Below are 15,862 nucleotides of genomic sequence, written 5' to 3' on the forward strand. Positions count from 1 at the left end.
CCCTCCTCCTGCCCCCACCCTGTTTCCTTTCCTCTACTATCTCTCTTCGATTTTCCTGAGACATCCCCCACCCCATCTTTCTTTTCCTTCCTCCTCTCTAACTTCCTCATATGAGAGGAAACATATAACCCTTAATCTTCTGAGTTTGACTTATTTTATTTAACATAATGGTCTCAAATTCTGTCCAATTTCCTGCAAATTACATAATTTCGTTTTTCTTTTTGGCTGAATAAAACTCCACTGTGTATATAAATTACATTTCCTTGACCCATTCATCTGTGGAGGGACACCTAGGCTGGTTCCATAATTTGGTTTTTGGAAGACACTTGATTTTTGAAGCAAATATACAGAAAGGGAATTATTGGATAAAGGGAGTCTGCATAATTGTGCTGATGCTTAATCATCCGTTTCTGGAAGGGAAGAAAAAAAAATATATATATATATATACCTCCTTTGAGAGAAGTTAAGCTGCCATTGGAAGGTAATTGGAAATTCTTTGTCAGAACTTGCTGCCTGTCTTGTTAAGTGAGAATATGTTCAGTCTGTTTCTAGATCTCCCACTTATGGTAAGTTCTGAAAGAATTTGTTGTCAAGAGCTAAAAAGCTCAAGTGGAGAGGCATAAAGAAAATGTTGCCAGAGAATCTCTCTTCACCATTTTGAGAGAGAGTGTTCAGGATAAGGAAATAGAACCAGCAGCACTGTCTACTTGTAGGTAGAAGTTTACACTGTCATCAAGGAGAATCCATAAAGAAGAAAGTTGCCCAATTAGATGTGCAAAATAAAGGAAAATAAAAAGGACAACCACGAAATTTCAAAGGAAAGCAGGAAATACAGAATACCCAGGCCGATTTTCTTATTCTCTGCATATGGAAAACAAGAGTAAAAGTCTGTAGGTCACCAGACCACAAAGTGCCACAGCCAGGCCTGATAGGGAAGACTGAGCCCATCCCAGAGGTCATGGACTTGGAGCCAGATGAGACCTTTGATTACCTATTTAATCTGACACATGAAAATACTAATTTAAACAGTAAAAAATGAGATGTGACACAAAGAAGTACTGGTAAGACCCAGAGTACTGGATCTAGGGTAATATCTTAATTTTAGTTTAAGTTCTAACACTCATAATCTATGTAACCTTGAGTAAGTCAATAATTTTTCTTTGTCAGTTTGTTATCTGTCAAAGAAGGAAACTGAATTATATGAATTTAGAAATAACACAATAATATAATTCTAAGGTACCTGATATTACAAGGATCATTAAAAAATGTATTAGCCAGGCACAGTCATGCACACCTGTAATCCCTGTAATTGGCTGGAGAAGCTGAGGTGGGAGGATCACAAATTCAAAGCCAGCTTCAGCAACTTAGTGCAGTCCTAAGCAACTTAGTGAGATCCTCAGTGGTTAAATGTCCCTGGGTTCAATCCCTAGTATCAAAATAAAAAGCATTAGTGTAGTCTAACTGCTATAACAAACATCCCCAAATCTCAATGGCTTAATAAATTAAGAATTTCTTTCATGTCACAATCCAATGGTGATGGTGGTAATGCTGGGTGTCTGTTTGGTGGAGAGATACTCCCACACAGTTATTTAGAGGCTGAAGGTCCTGCCACCAGTCTTTGAGTAGCTCTATTATCACCTAGTAGTACTTCTGGGTTTTCTCCAAGATCTTCACATAGAGCCAGCAACCAAAGAAAGAGAGTGCAGAGGATGGTGCTGGAAATTGTTTTAGGTCACAGGCCTGGGATATATAATTCCCACCAATAGTCCATTGGCCAGAAGTATGTAACATGTTGTACCTAACTGCAAAGGAGTTCTATCTAGCTATGTGCTCAGGAGTAAAAGGAAAAACAATTTGGTGAACAGAGAGGTCTCTGCTACAGTTGGTTCTTCCGATCACCTAATATTGGCTTTGCTGTTCCTCCCCCCATGGAGAATACGGTACTCTAGTCTCAAAGGAGGAAATCCAAGGTTATATCCTGCTCAAAGTACACGATATCTGTTATGCTCAGTCTTCCCTATCAGGTTTGGCAGTGGCACTTTGCTGTCTGGTGACCTATGAACTAAGCAAGTTATATACTACCCCCGTGCCCCAATATGATTGTAAAACAGGATGGCCTCAATAAAATTTCCCAGGGGTGAAGGGAAGAATGGGAGTCACAGCAGTCAGCAGGCCATAGTATTCTGGACTACCAATGAAGGTATACTATCAAGGTCACTTTTATAGGCTGGATGTGATTTGAATGTTCCCCAAGGATCCATTGTGATTAAAGGCTTGGTCTCCAGGATGTACTATTTTGGGAAGTAGTGAGTCCCTTGGGAGGTCCTTAGGACATTGGGTATGTAAGGTATTTCTCATGCAACGCCTTTGGGTAGTTCTCCTGAGCGGGTTGTTACGTAAGACGCAAGCCTGGCCCTGCCGTTCTTTCTCTCTGCTTCTTGGACAGACATGCTCCAACACACACTCTTGCCATTGCCACCTGCCATTCACCAAGAGGTCTCCACCAGAAATAGGCTTACGTAGGCACCATGCCCTTAAACCTCCAGCACTGTGAGCAAAATAAACTTTCTTCATAAGTAGTCTGTGTCAGATTTTTCATTATGATGGTGAAAAGTACATTAACACAGTCATATCAGTTTTCTATTGCTGCATAACAAATCACTACAGATTTAGAAGCTTAAAGCAACACCCAGTTATTATCTCATAGTTCCTATGGCTCAGAGTCTGGGTGGGCTGTAGCTGAGCTCTGCTCTGGTTCTCACCAGACTGAAATCAAGATATCAGCTGGGGTAGGCTCTTACTGGAGATGCTGGGGAAGAATCCACTTCTAAATTCATTCAAGTTGATGGAAGAATTCATTTCTTTGAGTTTATAGAAATAAGATCCTGATTTCCCAGAGGCCCTTCAGTTTCAAAACAGTGATTTTTTTAGCTTGCAGAATTGAAGGAGTTTTTCAGTCCTTCTCATCTCTCCAATTTCCACTCCTAAACAGAGCAAGCTCTCTGCTTTGAAAGGCTCATGTAACTACACTGAGCTCACCTGGATAATCTTCTATGTTAAGTTCAACTTACCATATAATGTGAAAGTTACGACATGACTTAAAGAGTTATATCTCATTTTCAAATGCTCTAGGGATTGGGGTGGGGCATCTTTGGGAACCCATTTTAGAAATTCTGCCTACCACCGTGACCTGCCCTTGATTAGCTCGCGATTCTACTTTGAAACTCCAGTGTCCACTGATCTCTGTGGCCCTTGTTTTCTTTCTAGGAGGCCTTTCATCATATATTTTTATTGGCCTTATTTGAAGCAACTATTATGGAGCACACCTTCTCACTGGCCTAAGCGCTGGATCTCAATGGTGGTTTTCTGAAGAGGTTTTCAGTTCTGGCTTATGTTTCTTTGTAAATATGATTCCCTCACAAATATAGATTTATGATCTATTTGCTTCCATGTGCCAATAATCATAGCCCAAATCCTCTGTCAGGATTATTTTCTAAATCTGTTTCTGCTTTACCTGTCCCAATACTTTCTTGTGGCTAACCTAACTTCGTTTGGAACCACTAATGGGAGAGCCACATCCTGCATCTATTCTTTTCCATAAGGCTAAGTTGGTCTGTTCAACTGAGACATTTTAGTGGTTCTTTTTCTCTCTAACTTGTATTTAGTTTGTTTGAGATATAGAAGGAATCAGGTTTTCTAACCCTTAAGTCCCTACAAGTTCTCTATATTGTTTTTTATTTCTGCTTCAAAATAGGCAATTCTTTCCTAAGTGCTTCTCTTTCTTTCTTTTATTTCTTTTTTTTTTTAAGTTACTTTTTTAGTTGTTGATGGGCCTTTTAAAAAATTTATTTACATGTGGTGCTGAGAATTGAACCCAGTGCCTCACAAATGCTAGGCAAGTGCTCTACCACTGAACCACAATCCCAGCACCGCAAATGCTACCTTTTCTTGAAATAGCTTGTCAAAGGCAGACAATAGAGGCTCACATATTCCAATGCTTCTGTTCTTCCACTCACTTCTTCTAGAATTATAAGGTACCCATGGAATGGCTTTCAAATTATCATGGGTAGGACTTCACCAAATGTTTTTGTTTTATTCACAACATGGGCCATTATCTTTCCAGCTCCCCAAATTAGCTTGTTGTTTAATACTTGACTGTTAAACCACTTTCTCAAATTTTAAAATTTTATTATTAAACCACCCCTATTTCAGTTACAAATATATACATTCTTCAGGATAGGTAAGTTGCTGTAACAAACTTTCTTGATTTTTAGTGGCTTAACACACTAAACTTTTACTTCTTACTCTTGTCACAGTTTGATGTTGTAAGTACGCATCAGAGACCTGCTCCATTCAGGGGTTCTGTTTATCTTATCAGGCTTCAGACGCCTCCTCAGAATCCTCTGATTTTGAGCAGTAGAAAAGAGAATGAACAAAGTGTGGAATATTAGGCAGAAAAGTTTGTTTTTAGGACACTAGATCCACATGGTCCACATTCCCCTGAGAGGGGTTGGAGGGATAGGGAAGGGGCATGGGGTTAGAAATGATGGTGGAATGTGATGGTCATTATTATCTAAAGTACATGTATGAAAACATGAATTGGCGTGAATATACTTTGTATACAACCAGAGTTACGAAAATTGTGCTCTATATGGGTAATAAGAATTGTAATGCATTCCGCTGTCATATATAAATTTAAAAAAAGAAAAATGGAAATAGGGTTGGTGAAAACTTTTTCTATCACATAGTAAAATATATTAATGAAAAAAATCATATACGAGGAAGAAACAGGAAACTAGAACCAGGAATGGGCAAAGAATGAAGGACAGGAACTGATCCAGCCCCTGTGAGGTAAACTCATATTACAATGACCCAATGGTTGCCTTAATGGTTTGGATATGAGATGTTCTTCAATTAGCTTATGTGATAGATAATGCAGGAATCTTCAGAGGTGAAATGAATATGAGAATTGTGACCTAATCAATTGATGAATTATTGATAGATTAATAATTTGAAAGAATTATTCTACAGGGTGGTAACTGTAGGCAGGTGGGGTGTGGCTGGAGGAAGTAAGTCTCTGGGAGTGTGCCCTTGGGGATTATATCTTGCTCCCCTGACTTCTCCCCTCTCTCTGTTTCTTGGGCGCCCTGAGCTGAGTAGCTTTTCTCCATCACACTCTTCTGTCATGATGTTCTGCCTCACCTCAGGCTCAGAGCAGTGGAGTTGCTGACCATGTACTGAGCCTCTGAAACTGTAAGCTGAAAATAAAACTTTCCTCCTTTAAATCCTTTAAGTTGCTACTGTCAGGTATTTTAGTCACAGTGATAAAAAAGCTGACTAACACAGCTGGGGACCTCTGGCTTGGTTCTGGGAGGAACTCATATCCAAAGGAATCCTGTTCAGGTTTGGAATAAGATTGTGGCTCCACTCCATAAAATGAAGAGGCATTTGGCTGCTGCCAAAGGTTTAGAAATGTGCTTTTATTTTTCAAACTCAGGTATGTGACACTTTATAGTTCAATGCTAGCACACCTGTGTGAGGCTTAACAACATTAGCAACTGACAGCCAGTGATACACAAATCCAGCGTCTCCCTTCCCATTTGACTCTGCCAGGCTGTTCATGGGGAGCAGCACTCACGACTTTGCGGCAGCCAGAAAGTGAAGGACTTTCAGGAGGTGAGGTCAACAATGATGCAAACCACACATCACTTTGTAACTGAAGGTAGGCAACCAGACATCTAAGGCTCCAGCAGCAATGTCAGAGGCATTTTGAGGGGAACTTTATTTCAGATCAATGTCATATTAGAAATACAGGTCTTCTTCCCTTTCACACCTGCTTTGGCAGCAGATACAACTACTTCAGGTTGATCTTTGCTTCCAGAAAAAAACAGACTGATGAGTACTTTTTCAGCCATACCTATGTAAATATGGCTACTCTTATGCTCCCTTTTGGAGCGTCCTCTTCCTCAACTTTCCTTACTCACAAATGGAGTATTGTGGGCGAGGGCTTGTGTCTGAAGTTCTCTGAGGGCCTTTCTGTAGGGGAAGCTGGAGGTGCAGAAGCTATCAGCACCAGCTCTCCTTGCCTTATCTCACCTGGAAACAGGGATGGGAACCTTATGCCAAGTGGGCAATGGGCCAACTCAGCCTAGTCCTTTTTTATGGGGGGCTGAGATTGGATGTTGGCCATTTAGAGTCTTGTTCTACAGCTGTTCTCTCTGGATTCTACAGCTGTTCTCCATTCACAGCCTGCCTTTGGCTCTGAGGGCCTTGTGTAACTAAAGCTTCTTCAGTTGTATCTGTGCCTGTTGGAAGAGGCCAGGTAAACCATCCACCCATGTCTCCAAAGTCCCTCCACTTTGTCTGTACCTCTTTACCTTAATGGCACATCCTTGGTCAACCCTGGTTTGGGCTTCTCTCTCAGTCATTTTCCAGCCACTATAAAGGACACCCCCTTCAATAAACATGCAGTTTTAAAGTGGGGTCTAAACTAAAGGTGACTATTTGAAGGGAGTGATTGTGTTGAGCCCATCCTTGAACTTGGAAACAGTGTTGCTGCTAGCCTGATTGCATTCCTGCTCTTCACAGAATAGCCTGAGAAATATTAAAACAAGCTCAGGTCAACAAAAATATGACTCTTCTCGTAGAGATGGAGGTGGTGCTGATGCTGGTACTGGGAAAAATGCAAAAATCTCAGCAGTCCCAGGGTGCTCTCCACCACCTTAAATGTTCCACTTCTTCTTTTGACCAAAATTTAATGACCCCCTCCCAAGCATCAGCCACCATGTTAGGTACCTACCCAACAGATGGGTAAGACATGGTTCTTGTCTTTGAGGAAAAATGCTTGGAGGAACAGATAATAGAAATAAATTATGGTGATAGATGGTGGGTATAGGTAAATAATGAAAATACTTAAGAGCCAGAAAGCACAGAGGGTATGAACCATTATTTTGGGTGTAGGGAGAGTGTGGGAAAAAGGTCATTAAAGCCTGTATGGAGGGGCGATTTTTGCACTTGGCCCTAAAGAGTGAACAAAAGAAAATAACAGCAAGAGAAAAACTAATCACTGAAGGTCTAGAACAGCATAATTTGGGAAGCAATAGTTTGGGAAACAGCCATAGTTTGGGAAGCAGAGGTGCCTTGGAAGAGCTGAAGGACCAATTGGGTGAGTGAGATTGGAAGGACAGGCATCTAGCTAGGAGACCACTGGAGAAGCAATATAGTGCGGGGGATTAAGGGTACAGTCCCTGGAAACAGTCCACCCTGTTTGGAGAGCTAGCTCCATGATTTACTGTTTGTTCTTAACAAGTTATTTACCTTTTTTGTGCTTTAGTTTCCTTATCTGAAAATGGAAAGAATAATATCCATCTCAGAGGGTTTTTTTCCCCTTGAGGACTAAACGAATTAATATTCTCAAATAATACTGAGAATAGTTCTTGGCTCAGAGTAAGTTCTATATGAATGTTGGCTGCAAAAGTAAATATAGCAAACAAAACCTAAGGCAACCACATAGAACCCATACTGAAGCCAACACCCACCACTACCACCAAACTAATGAGGGCTGATGAAGGCAGTGGCTGAAAAGGGGGGGAGTGACATCAAATTGGAGATTTGCTCCTTCAGCTCTGTGCTGAACAATTGGGAATGCTCTGGAGCGTATGCGAGGTTTGGAAATCCTGTTGCAACAGAAGCCCAAAAGTGCAATTTCCCCCTTGCATGTGGCCCCCCTAGAGCGAAAGCTTGAAGCTAAAAGCACACCATTTCTCCTTGCTCACTTGAGAGGTGGGTTAACTACTTTCAAAGGGAGAGAACAAATAGGAAACAGACTGTGCTGTACAGCAGCTTAGAGTTGGCATCTGACATGGAGACCAGCAAGTCTGCCATAGAAGCCACAAGTTTTCAGTGTTTTTCAAACATCTTCATTCTGTGTGGATAGTTCACTGTACAGGTGCTGTGACTGCCCCACACTGAGTGAAAATCTATGGGTTGGCTTGACACGCATCGTATTTCTTTAGAGCACACTTTTGGAGGGTTGTTGGCTTCGTGCACACGCGTGTTGTGGGTGTTGTGTTTGTGTACAGATGCACAGACCTTGATTTGCATCTTCCCATATTTCATTTCAAGCACTGAGCTAAATCCGGCCTGTCCATTTTTCTGAGAAACCTTTCCTATTCTGTGAAAAGAAACTGATTCTGAAGGGGAGAAGGAGAGGCCAAAGGAGTGTTATGGAAAATGAGATGGGAATTGGGAAGATATTCACGTGTGACTGGGAATTCTAGGTCTGACTCTTAGGGCCACTGTTAGCTATTCAGCACAATTCTTCCTGGTACCCAACTGTTGAGAGGAAAAGGGGAGAGTGAGCTTCTTACTGTCCCCCAGTGAAGGTGTATTAATTCTCCCTAGCCATCTGAGCTAGGATCAGGAGACCTTCCCTTTGCCTAGACTTCCTTGGTGACAGTCACTTTTTCATCCACCAGATGCTTTTCCAAGCAGGTTTGTTGATCCTCCAAGAACATCAAGTTACTGTGGTCTGAATAATTCCCACAGTGGTGCCAAGTGTGAAGAGAAGCCCTCCTCATCCCCCAACGGGAGGGGTGGCAGGACGTCCATGGACCTGAACCTGATGCACTAGACTTGGGGACAAGGTGGTGGCTGATGTCCTGGAGCAGGGCATTGGCTAGGAATCAGGTTTCCTACTGCTCTGTAGGCTGCTCATGCTGGAGTCCTGAGCTCCACCAGGAGTCCCTTTGGGCTGCTGAGCAAGTGGATCTTCCAAGGGGCCCATCAGCCTGCTCCACACAAGAGTTATAGGAATTGTAGAGTCCCAGCACAACAGTCAAGACCAGCATCACTGCAGCCATCATCCAGATCACTTGCCAGTGCTGACACAGTTTGGGATACATGACTTGTAAGAAATGGACCAATTCTTCAAGTTTGCTGTCAATGAAAAAACAGGTAGAGGGCTTAGTATATTGGGCCAATGTATGATGCCCAGACCCATGCTCTCTGTCTGGGGATTCCTCCTATGCTATCCAGAGCAGTGGTTCTCAGCTATGCATGGATCTTGGCAGCAATTTTTCAAAATATCTCAGGCCTACTGAATGAGAATCTCCAGAGTTATGGTCTAGGAATCTATAGTCACATTTCCCTAGATGGTTTTTTTTTTTTTGTAAAGATATTTATTCAAATGCATAATTTAAAATAGACATAATCATATGAATGTTTCAATATGTATGTTTCAAAGTTAAGTGAGCTATTTCTTCCCTAGATGGTTTTGACACCACTGGTCTATAGCATTGATGGTGAGAGCTACTGGTCAGGAACATTCTATTACTTGTTTGATCATTCACCCATTCACACATGCTCTCATCTATTCATGGGATGATCACTGATATCTGCACTCTCTTGAGCCCCAGAGTGCAAGGTTGGCTGATCCATACTCCCATGGATCAGATAGCACCAGCATGCCACTGCTCTTAGCTTTATTAGCTATCCGTTCCAAGTTCTAACCTGTACCCTGCATCAGTGCTAAGAAGCATAACTCATTGTTCTCAGTTCCATCTCCAACTGTGTCCAGAGAGGAAGAACTGTGCTAAGCTCTCAAAAGCAGCTTGATTTTCCACCAGAAGGCCTGTTGCTGAGAAGAAGGGAGCTCTCAGGCAGAGTTAGTAGAGAGTGGAAAACTTGCCATGAATTGAAAAACTCAACTCCTTAGAAAGGGGCCAAATGCTCAGAATGTTTGCCTCCCATATTAAGGCCTTAGGGAACAGTGAGTTGTTTCTTGTACATGTGAGAACCCCATCAGATCATTTCAGGCACAATTTAGCAATAAAAAAAAGAGCATGCTGGCTGATATGAAAACTACTAGCTATTTTCACAATTATTGAGAAGGTAGAGCTTGGAAATGCAAGCCTTATTTCCTTTCAGTCCTATTTAGATTCTTTTGATCCTTTTAAGATATGACTGGATGCCAAAATGCAGTCACTCTTTGGAGCTATATTTTCATGCCCCCAAACAGGTTACTAGAGTGGGAAGAATCCCACCCTAACCCTACGTTAAAGTGAGACTACAAAGGAGGTTAAGTCCTGGCTTTGGTGGTGCACACCTGTAATCCCAGCAATTCAGGAGCCTGAGGCAGGAAGACCACAAGTTCAAGGCCAGCCTCAGTAACTTAGAGAGGCTCTAAGCAACTAGTGAGATCCAAAAATAAGGCATAAAAAGGACTGGTGATGTAGCTCCGTGGTAAAGCACAACTGGGTTCAATCCCCAGTAGCAAAAAAAAGACCTCACTTTGTGACCCTTAGGTAGTTATCCATTTCTGGTCTATAAGAGAAGTCAGAGATTAAATTAGGTTAGCATGATCAAATTGTATTTTCATGTATGTATGAATATGCCACAATAAATTACCCATCATCCTGCACAATTGAGATGCAACAATAAAGAGTTAGATTAGAAAAAGAATTTCTATGGAAGTCAATTTTTTGGTTGTTGTAAATAAACTTGTTTTCTTAGAGTTAAGAGTAAAATAAAGGAACCTGTCTAAATATCATTTTAACCTTGTAGAGTGACTTGAAAAAATGTCAGGAAAAAGACAAAGTTTCATGTCACACATCATAAGTCTCAATTGTTCAATGTCTTATCAATGCCAGATGTATTCTCTGTTTGAATATTGTTAACATGTTGGATTGACTCACCCACACTTCTTTTAAACCAATCCTCCAGAAAGCAATGCTTATAACAGATTACATTATGGCATATAACAGAGTAGAAACTCAGGAAAAAAAAGACACTTGTGTTTCATGTTGAATCTCTATAAGGGGCCAGCTGCTGGACTTAGCTTTTATGTTTTTAAAATGCACTAAAATAGGACGTGGAATTTTTAATAACTTCTGACCTGGCTTGTTAGTGAGGTACCAAAGTTTCATGGCCACCGGATCATGTTTGAGAGCAGGTGTCTGCAGGCAACTGTGTGTCTAAGAGGCTCAGGTGGACAAGGATCACCTGGCATTGAAGACAACAGCTCTTGAGGCTAATATGATAGCAACCTCAGCCCTTATGGAGAAGATGACACCACACTGCTAGGCCTGAAAAGCTGAAGCTACATCCTTGTGCTGAAGGACGTAGACCCTTCTGAGGGCTGTGCTCACGCCTGGTATCTGTCACCTGATGAAGAGGTCTTTTCTCAAAACCAAAAAGCAAATCCAAGGGGGAGCAGAAGTTGGGAGACAGAACAAGCTCTCTCAGGATCAGAATGATCAAGAGGACACTCTTGAGTGATGGATGCTACAGGTGGTCATTGCCAAGTACTTATAACCAGCTGGCAGAAATGGACTCCAGGCAAAGCCTTATTTCCCCTGTTATGAAATGGAAGGGGGTGACAATTGCCTGAGATCAAAATAAGCTAGATAAATACTGCCTGTGCTTTGTAAACCAGACTGTTTATATTCCTTGTACTCTCTCTGTTTATTTCTCTCTCTCTTTTTTTTTTTCTCAGTGTTTGGTAGCGTTAGAAGTTCTAGCCTGTCTTCACTGTATTCAGGATGCCAAAGGAAGGGCTTGTCTGGACTTGGGCTTGATGACATTAAAGAGAAGAAAGGCAGTGTGATGGCCTAAAAGATAAAATCAGAGGACCCCCAAGAAGGAGGAGCCATAAGGAGAACAGCATCTAGCTGCTTGAGGTTCCTTCAGGAGAGGCCATGTGTCCCAGCATTGGGGAAGCACTTCCCCAGCTCTCCTAGATGCCATTTCCCTTGAGCAATGAGGTTGACTCAGGCAGGCTGAACCCTCTTGGTTGAATCTTTCCTTGGTTTTGGATTGTTCCTGAGTCAGGCTGAAAAATGAGCTGATCATGACTAGGCTGGGAGGGAGTCTATTCAGGATCCTTTACTCTCTCTCAGCTTATAAGAGCTCTTGATTGCTGTCTGTCCTGCCCATGACCACCTCTGACCCCTCAATTCTTGCAAATATTCCATTGTGAACTATTTTTTGCACTTAATTTCCTCTACAACCTCTCCATTTTAAGTGCCCTCTTGGTCTCTCTGTTGGCCATACTGGGGCCCCAGACCTACTACTACCCTGGACTGACATTTCCAGAGATTTTGTGCAATTCAGCAAATAAATGAAGCATAATCCATTTTCAGTAATCTCAGGTCTCCACACATAGCTTCCCACCTGCTTCTCGGGTCCTTTTCCTCTTCCTCAGTTTCTTCTACCTCCTCAGGTTCCTCAGGACTCTCACTCTTCTGTTCTTCTTCTTCTTCCTTCAGGCCTTGAAGTTCTTTGGTCTGCTTTAGACCTTCCTGATATCTGGAAGGCAAAAAGGAACAACTGGATCTGGAAGGGCCAGGCATGGAGGAGCATCCTTTCCTGAGTTCCTAGGGGAGGGGACTTGAGCACCTCCATTAATGATGCACTTCCTGTGATTCCACACAACAGGAAAAAGCTGGGAAGCTTCACTGAACCCCAACATGGCTCATGTCAGTACCATTTCCCCTCACTCCTCAGTCATCCTTCCTGTTTATGTGACACTGTGACAAACTGACAGGGAAAAAAATGCGGGCACAGGGTCTCCTGGATTCTTATCCTACAAAACATACTGTAGAGATAAGATTGCATTTGTTCTCTGTGTAACCCTTGGAACTTCATCTTCTCATTGGTAAAACAGAGAGGGTGAATCCCCATCTCAGAGGGCACAGGACAGTTTTCAGAAGTGCCAGGGCTCAGCCTAGAGGGGTAGTCGGTAAATATTCACAAAACAATGGAGGAGTTTGCCCCCACACATTCTGAGGGTAGGTAACAGTTGTAGGTGAAAAGATAGGCTTTCCCAAGAGAACCTTCTGATTTCCTTCTCCCAGGATCAGTATTGTCCTGAACATATGTTTACTTGTCCTATAGCATGGTGCTTAACTTAGTGATTTGGCTGGAACAGTCCCCCCACTATGTGTGACTGCCACACAGATGCTCCGGGGTTCTGATGGGCAGGAAGCTGTATCTCCCTCAGGAGCTGTGGGGGGGGGGGGGCATCAAGCCAGGTTGGAGGTGATTCTCTATCTTGGGGTCTGGGCCTGCTCAGTGCCATCTCCCCAGTGACTAACAGTCAGCCTTAGGTGCTCCTGCAGCTCAGTTAGAGAAGGGGATGGTTGGAAGCTGGAGGGGACTCTAGTTTAGAGGAGGAGGGGATGACAGGGCAGTTCTAGGAAGCAGAGTTGCAGCTGCCCCTGGGTAATGGTTGGCAGCAACATGGCTGCTTCTTGCATGTGTTGGGAAACCTCAAGCACCACCAAGAGGAACCTACCCTGAGCCCCTGATTTCCAGATCATTCCCAGCAGTAGTATTCAAGCCTAAAAAGAGAGCAGTCTATTATTGCCTAACCACACCCTCCTTCCCAGCTTCCTTCTGTTCTTCCTGTGGAATAGTCTTACACTTTTCCTATGGGGGTCAGGAGGCCCTGGGATCACTGGTTGCCTCCCCAAAACCTCTTAGGAAAAGAAAAGGCCCGTGGGAAGGTATCTTCTGAGATCTGCCAGGTGCCCCCGGGCTGGCCGAGGTCTGACTCACCCCTTGTTGTAGGCTTCTTCCTCCACCCTGGCCTTGGTCTCTTGGCTAATCTCCTCCAGACAGCTCGGGGGTGGCACAGGAGCAGAGGCTTCACAATCTGGCTCCCCATTTGTCTTTCCACTAGAGGGAAGGGGGAAGCACAGGGTATCATTTTAGGGAAAGGTTGAGCATCTGCAAACAAAGCCATGTCTTTGGCCTGATTCCTGATTATAAGTAAGAAAATCAGCTCTTTCTTCAGCTTTTAGATTTTTTAAAAATCCTTCTGCTCTGAGAAAAGATTTTATGAAGTTCTACTCTATGAATCTTTCCTAGACCATCAAAAACTGTACCAGCTTCTCTTCTCATGTGCCCAAATCCACTTTAATTCTTATTCCAGGGGATGCTATAAGTGGACAGATTCAGAGCTTCAAGGCACTGAGATGAGGAAAGTGAGGGTGAATCAAAATATTCTCATGACCTTATTTACTCTTTCAAACAGCTACTGAATTAATTATCTTAGTTATCTAAGCTGCAGGCAATTGCAATGTGCTTAGAACACATTAGGAAATAACAAAAGGAGAGCTGGTTGTGGTGATGTATGCCTGTAATCCCAGTGACTTGGGAGGCTGAGGCAGGAGGATCACAAGTTCAAGGCCAGCCTCAGCAATTCAGCAAGACCCTGTCTCAAAAGAAAAAAGGCTGGAGATGTAGCCTAGTGGTAAAGTGCCCCTGTGTTCAATCCCCACTAACAAAAAAGAAAATAACAAGATGGTTTTTGCTATTGAGGAGCTTCTCAGAAGAGAAAGACTCCCATCCCCATCCCCTCTCCCCCAAAAAAGGAAAGAAAAAATTTGTAATTTACTACATTATGATACTTATGAAAAAAACTATGTAGTGACAGAAAATAATGAGAGAATGTGTTTAGAGTGAATGGTCAGAAAAGGCCTCTCTGAAGTGCTGAAATCGAAGCACAGGCCTAAAAGATAAAAGTGCAGCTGTGTCTATGGCACACAAAAATCATCCCAGGTAGAGGATACAGGATATATAAAGACTGAAAGCACAAAGGTGCTGGGACATTGGAGTTGCGCAAAGAGTCATCATGGTGGGAGTTAACTTTTGGAAAAGATAAAGTTGCTGTGAATGTGAGGTATTCAAATGGAGAGGTCAAGAGGATAATTGTTCATGCCCAAGTGAGGCAGAGAAGAATTCTCAGCTGGAGATGTACATTGACATCATCAGAATATAGATTATACTTAAACCTATGGGATTGGTTAAGATTGCCTGGAGATAGCATGAGGAAAGATAAGAAAGGACCTGTGGACCAAATCTCTAGTATCTCCTCACTTAGGTGGAGAAGGAGGAACCTCCAGAGGCAATTCAGAAGTAGTTACTGGAAAGGCAAGAGAGAGCAGAAGAGTATGGAGCCTTGGGCACTAGGAATGGAGAGAGTGTTGCAAGGGAGAGTTCACTGTATCTCCCTGTATCTTCAGAGAGTCTGAAGGAACAAGTGACTATAGATATGATAATACAGAGGTCAAGAGGAGCCTTGAGGTACGGGTGGGAGCCAAGGACAGATCGAGTGGATTTAGGAAGGAAAGGGAGGTGAGACAGGCAGAGACACAGGCATTTAACTCGGTTGAGGACCGAGGAGTATTTTGGAGGAAGCAGTTAGCCAAAGAAGTGGCCAAGAATCGATATCACATTTGAACATCAAAAATCCAGGAGAGGGATTTTTTTTTTTTTTTTAAAAAGGGATGACCAAAGGAGCAAAGTCTTTGACTAAAGTAATGAAGACTTCTCCTCCAGGCAGCTCAGGGGTGGCTCAGGAGCAGAGGCTTCACAATCTGGATCCCTTGGTCACAACAGAGGAAAGAAGAAGATGGAGACATCTTGGGGGTCTGGTGAGGGAAGATGAGAGGGCTCCTACTGACAGGCAGCTTAAATGTCTCATAAAATGGGAGGTTATTTACTGAGAGGGAGAGATAGAGGGCCCTAAAAAAGTTGGAGGAAGCAGAAAGTATAAGAGTCATGTGGGAAAGTAGGAAAATAAACATATTAGAAAACCACAGCAGGTCGGCTGAGCAGTGCTGGGTCTTTATTTGAAGTATGGAGAGATCAGGTTTCAAGGCCAGGCCTTCCCTACACATCCTGCAGCCCACTGAGGCATCCAGGATCCCGATGGGAGGAATGTTGTCATGGAGGAACCGTCAAACAAGGCAAAACTGGGAGCAGGGCTTTCCAGCCAGGACTCTGAGAGATCGCAGCTGCCATCCCTCCCTGACCTCAGGCAGGGTTTATGAGTGAGCTTTGTATCTGCTCCTCATTC

The 15,862-nt window shown here is 42.9% G+C and overlaps 1 protein-coding gene across 10 annotated transcripts in view; it reads right to left on the reverse strand.

The window, feature by feature from the left end:
• Nucleotides 1-5,461: 5,461 nt before the first annotated feature.
• The window catches only part of Irag1 (inositol 1,4,5-triphosphate receptor associated 1), a 119,240-nt gene continuing 108,839 nt past the window's right edge, over nt 5,462-15,862 (reverse strand). For all 10 annotated transcript variants that reach the window (XM_048788328.1, XM_048788327.1, XM_048788333.1 and 7 more), the window contains 3 exons: nt 13,558-13,677; nt 12,172-12,306; nt 5,462-8,937 (listed from right to left, as the gene is read on the reverse strand). In XM_048788328.1, the coding sequence (XP_048644285.1) occupies nt 8,694-8,937; nt 12,172-12,306; nt 13,558-13,677 (499 nt within the window). In that variant the 3' untranslated portion in view covers nt 5,462-8,693. The remainder of the gene's footprint in view (nt 8,938-12,171; nt 12,307-13,557; nt 13,678-15,862) is intronic.

This window comes from Marmota marmota, unplaced genomic scaffold, assembly GCF_001458135.2.
Source record: "Marmota marmota marmota unplaced genomic scaffold, marMar, whole genome shotgun sequence".
Taxonomy (NCBI): domain Eukaryota; kingdom Metazoa; phylum Chordata; class Mammalia; order Rodentia; family Sciuridae; genus Marmota; species Marmota marmota.